A 5559-nucleotide genomic window follows, 5' to 3' on the forward strand; every position below is an offset into this window, starting at 1 on the left:
ATTAATTTTTAAAGCAATTTGAAGTAATTACTACATCCACTGACACTCTATGTGTATACTTTTCAGGAAAAAAACTCTGGCATAAATTGGATCAGACTGTGAAGATGTCCAGGAAGACCAAGAATGCCACAGCTGACGCAACTGTTGAAGTCCAGCGGTACCTGGCCGAACCAAATATCAGACGCTTGGAGGACCCTCTGAACTACTGGCAGACACAAAAACATGTTTATCCAAACCTGGATAAACTTGCAGTCACTTTTTTGTGCACACCTGCTTCCTCAGTCCCGTGTGAAAGGGTATTTTCAAAGGCAGGAGAAGTTGAAAATAAATCGCCTAAGCCCAAAAACTGTGGAAAAAATAATGTTTTTAAACAAAAACCAATAAAATTGTTCCATGAATCACAAGCATTTTCACTGGCCTTTGCAAAGTCACACAAGCATTTTCACTGCCCTCTGCAAAGTCACACAAGCATATTTACTGCCCTCTGACAGGTTAAACCCTTCTTCTTTTCCAGTTTTCGAACATATATTGCTTCTTTTGTGTTTATAGAAGGCAGCAGACATTTACATTTATTTATGTATAGATATAACAACAAGATACTGTATTGATACATTGTTTTTATTATTATATGTCATTTTAAAACACTTACTGGTGCAAAATTCTGTTAATACAGGATTACAAATACATTTGACATCTTTTACACTTTTGTATCATTATTTCAAGTATTTTTAGTATGTCAAAGATTACAAATAATATTTGGCTGTTTTACACCTGTTCACCAACAGGGGGTCTTGTGTGCACATGAAGCCCATGATGAAGCCTCAGATGAACCTTTTAGTGAACCGATTTGCTGGAAGCAGAAAGTGCTTTAGATCGGTTGAACCACAACGCTCATATTACCCATGGATGTATAATAAGAACCCGGGCCGGTGACACGATAGTATTAAGAGAGCTCAGACCCTCACTTATATAGAGGTCGGAACATGTCATACGTATAAATAAATAAAAGCATAAATAAATGTAGGAATACAAAAATAAATGAATAAATACCGGAGTAAACATAGTGCAGTGTTTTCAGGAAGCTGTGGCTCAGCCGGAAAGCAGTTGACTGTCAACCGCAAGGTGACTGGTCATTACGTCTTTTTTGTTGTTTATAAAAGTACAGCTAAATGGGATAATGTAGTTAATAAATGTATTCTTTGATATGGTTTAGCCTTTCTCAGGCTACAACATGGTTAAGTTTACGAATATTATTAAGGAATATAAATCCCTCTTTGCAATGTTTAGCAGCCTCCTTAGGCTTTTCAATCACAATCATTAAACTGGAATAAAAACAATATTGTTAACATGAAAATATGACTTCATGTTTGTTGTTTAGAGTTATTCTAAGGCTTTACTCATTGGGAACTCGGTATGAGATAGAGCACACTGTTCAGTTGTCCAATCTGGCTGTTTTACACACTTTGACCAACATTTGTGTTGGTCAAAGTGTTTGTGTTCAAATGAAGCCCATGATGAAGCCTCATGAGATGAACCCTTTTGCGAACCAATTGGCTGGAAAGCTTCAAAGCTTCATAAGGCTTCATCTCGCCATCACTACCAAATGCAGAATAAACTGAAAAAATTCCTTTATTTCAAGGTCTAGAGGCACAAACAGACCACTAACCCGAGAACACAGTCAAAGACAAACAATGAACCAACAATGACAGACAGAAAAAACAGAACTTGAATACACACAAGACTAATCACACAAACAAGACACAGGTGAGGAGGGAGGAGAAAACACAGGGGCACCAGGTGAACACAATCGGGTAATTAGGTAGGAGGGAAAACAGACAGACAGCAACAGGCAAGACAGGAGGTGAAGACTTTTCAAAATAAAACATGAAACCAAAGACAGAAAAAGACAAGACAAAACACAGACAGATCGTGACAGAGACAAACTGGTTCAGGAGATAAAACAGAATGGGGAAGAAATTGTTAAGCAAGCCGGCCACTTCTGGGGATCCTTGCTGACCCTGGTTGACCCAGAGAACCCTCAGGAGTTCATTGCTACTAATTCTGACCTGATATTTGACCAAAAGACTGCAGGACCTGGCTTGTCTCTGTCCGAAGACAAAAGGAAGGTTTTCTACAGTAATTGGCTGGGAGGAAGCTCTGCCTGCATGTTTCCCATTCAGGGGATACAGTCTGGTCATAGCTTTGAGGGATGGGTGACCAGCCTTTTGAAACACTGTGATTGGACCATTGGTTTATGTGACACAAATGATGCAAAGGAGTTGAGAGATGGAGAAGTCTATGCACTGTGCTGCAAAGGTAACCAGCTCAGCTTTCTCACAACACAGTATAGTGAGAATATGACTGCATTAGGCCTAAGACATACGCATATGAATGTGAGGAGGAGGACTGACAACGTGCTCCGTATTTTCAGTCAAGCCATTGACCCTTCAGGTAACAATATAACAAACCCATTGGCCTGGCCGCAAAAAGTGGGAGTGGTTTTTAGCTTTCCTGACTTAACGTTCTGAAGTCATCATAGAGATGCTTTGTGAACTTCTGTAATGGTCATCCATGTTGTTGTCTGTAGCCCACATCATAACATTTCCATATTCATTATGTGCAATTACATTTCCAGTTAACTTTTCCAGATTGTAATTTCACTGTTTGTTTCATTTGATCAATGTGAACATCAGTGTGAGTGATACGCTTAAGTAAAATGTAATGACTGTGCTCTCAATGCAAAGATTTGAAATGCAAAAAAGCTGCAGGTATTAATTCTTCTAAGAACAAATCGATATCAAGAACATTTAAATTAGTTATACAATTTTTGTGCTAGATTATAATGGGCTGCTAACTACTGTATCTGAATGTCAATTTGTTAAAATTCTTAGAGTCTTTCACAGGCACAAAGAGTTATACCAGCATGTGTTGGCAAGTTAGAAATAAATACCAACTCATATTGGCGTTGCTCATTTCTAATGTGTAAAATGAAACTTAACACTGTCACAAAAGGCCTCAGGCAAATCGGTCTAACTCCACCCCATAGGCTATGCTCCACCCTCTGATCTGGTTTCCTTTATCAGAAAACGAAACTGTTGTGCAACGCTGATGTCGCAGAGCATTAAAACCCAAAACTGAGCAACTAGAAGCAGGCAGCATCTCATCAGCAAAATCATATTTCATTGGAATTTTTCAAGACTTCCTGCTTCTGAAACATGTCGGACAATCTACCAAAGGACCTTCAAGTTATCCTCTGCGACATGTGCACAGAGGAGGACAGGAAACCGGCGCGGAAGACCTGCATGAAATGTGAGATCTCCATGTGTGTCCAGCACCTCCAGATCCACCTGACCACTCCTGTGTTACTGCAAACCCATCCTCTGACCGAACCCATGGCGTTATGTGGCACTACTAAATGCCCCCAACATGGAAAACTGCTGGAGTACTACTGCTTGGATGACATGACCTGTGTGTGTGTTTCCTGCGCCATTGAAGACCAGCACCGCCTTCACAACATGAAGACCTTCTCCACGGCCCACAAAGAGCTCATGGAGAAGCTCAACGCAGAGCAGCAGGCTGTACTGACGAAAACCGATGACGTGAATGTGAGTTTGGAGAAGTGGGAGAAGAGTGAAAGAGAGAAGCTTGGTCGCTCCAGTGTTCGTCTCGTTGAAGCTGTGACCAGCCTGCGTGATATCACCCTGACCAGCGTCCAGAGTTCAGTCTCTGCCCGTATGGTGGCCATCAAAACCAGCAAGAGCAGCATGCTGGCAGCACAGAAGGAGAAGGACACCTTCAGATTCCTGCAGATGTATTCTCAGGTGCATCAGGATTTGGAGAAGGCCAAGGCTGTGGACCTGAGAAAAGGGTTGGAGCCTGGCAGTGACCGAGACAAACTGGTTCAGGAGATAAGAGAGAATGGTGAAAAAATGGTGAAGCAAGCCGGTCACTTCTGGGGATCCTTGCTGACCCTGGTTGACCCAGAGAACCACCAGGAGCTTGTTGCTACTGGTTCAGACCTGAACTTTGACCCCCAGATTTTCGGCCCTGCCATGTCACTGTCCGAAGACAAAAGGAAGGTTTTCTACAGTCGTTCATCAGGGCAATGTACTGCCACTCTTCTGATCCGTAGCACCCTGTCAACTCAGGACTTCCAGAGGTGGATGGTCTGTTTTTCCCAGGACTCTGACTGGACCGTTGGTTTATGTGACAAACAGTCTGCAAAAAACGTCATGGATGGACCGGTCTATGGTCTGCGCTGCGAAGATAATAAGCTCAGCTCTCTCACAACAGAAAATGAGGATTCCTCTGATACATCAGTCAGTTCCACAGGGATGCAGACACATCTCATGACCCCAACAAAGAAAAAACACAACGTTTTCTCTGCACTACTCACACAAAATGGAGATGAGGCAGCACCACGACCTGAAGCGGTGGAAGTGTTTTGGAACTTTGTTGGCTCCTCGCTGTCCTTCTTCAGCAGAACCGGACAGCACCAGAGGGAAGAAATAATCACAATAAAGGCGATTCCCAGCAACTGGGACCTGGCACCCTTCGTTCAAGTAGAAAAGAAAAACGCCAAAAATATCCAACAGAACCCATGGCAATGCACATGTGGGAAGGCTTACAACTATTACAAAAATCGATACAGTGATGGAAGCCGCAACTACAGCCCTCATCAAGATAAGTGTTCCTGTGGAGCAGTTATTGGGGGCGTTTGCATCACAGAGGTGGTTTGTGAGTTTCTGTAATGGGTCGGAAAATGCTGATCATTGAACAAAGCTCAGAAGTGCAAGTATCTGCTTTTATTGGATTCATATAAATGTAATTGATGATATGTTGACTTGCTGTCAAATGTAAATATAGTGCCTTTAGTGCAAACAATATGTTGTGATTCTTTATAGTGAACAACTTACACACGGTAGCCAATGTGATCTTCAGCTGTCTCCATGGCAGTGTGTTTTGGGAGTTGGTTATGTTTCTACTGTTTCTGCCTGACAGTTGAAGGTGTTTGTCTCCCTCTAGAGGTGTTGAATGTGTCATTGCTTTCACATTTTTCAGTGATCTTACACTGCATGGTTTTAAATAAAAAAGAAAAGTAATTCTAGCTTTTTCTATCCTATTCACATTGTGATCTGTGGATGAACTGATCAACAATAAAGCCATAAAAAAAGAGTAAGATGTGGAATGCTTTTATTGACTGATTAAGACAAGTGTATTGGAAAAACTGCATTTCAATTGGACATTTTAACACCAATGTGACAATAAGCAAAGGAAACAACACAGTTAATGTAGGAGTAACTACACGCTCACGGTGTAAAACTGAAAAGGAATGACCCGTTGATGTAGAGGCTGTAATGATTCATAAATGAATTGTTAACGTCAGCCAACACACTTTGGTACTGGATAACACCTCTGCTGTGAATTCAGCACTTCATTACTATGTACTGTACTGTACGCACTATAGTACTGTGGTCTAGCATTCAGCATATACTGGTCCAAGTATAGAAGAGAAGCCCTGCGTGTGACCTCCACCCTCCTACACGCCGCTGGACGCCT

The 5559-nt window shown here is 41.8% G+C and overlaps 1 protein-coding gene across 1 annotated transcript; it reads left to right on the forward strand.

Annotated features, from left to right (window-relative positions):
• Positions 1–3044: 3044 nt before the first annotated feature.
• On the forward strand, positions 3045–4751 carry LOC307032877 (tripartite motif-containing protein 16-like; the record flags this gene model as incomplete). The annotated part of the gene is made up of 1 exon (XM_079671154.1): positions 3045–4751. The coding sequence occupies exon 1, from the start codon at positions 3216–3218 to the stop codon at positions 4749–4751; it is 1536 nt and encodes a 511-aa protein (XP_079527280.1). The 5' UTR covers positions 3045–3215.
• Positions 4752–5559: the final 808 nt, after the last annotated feature.

The sequence above is a fragment of the Notothenia rossii genome (assembly GCF_949606895.1).
Source record: "Notothenia rossii genome assembly, chromosome: 3".
In the NCBI taxonomy this organism is placed as follows: domain Eukaryota; kingdom Metazoa; phylum Chordata; class Actinopteri; order Perciformes; family Nototheniidae; genus Notothenia; species Notothenia rossii.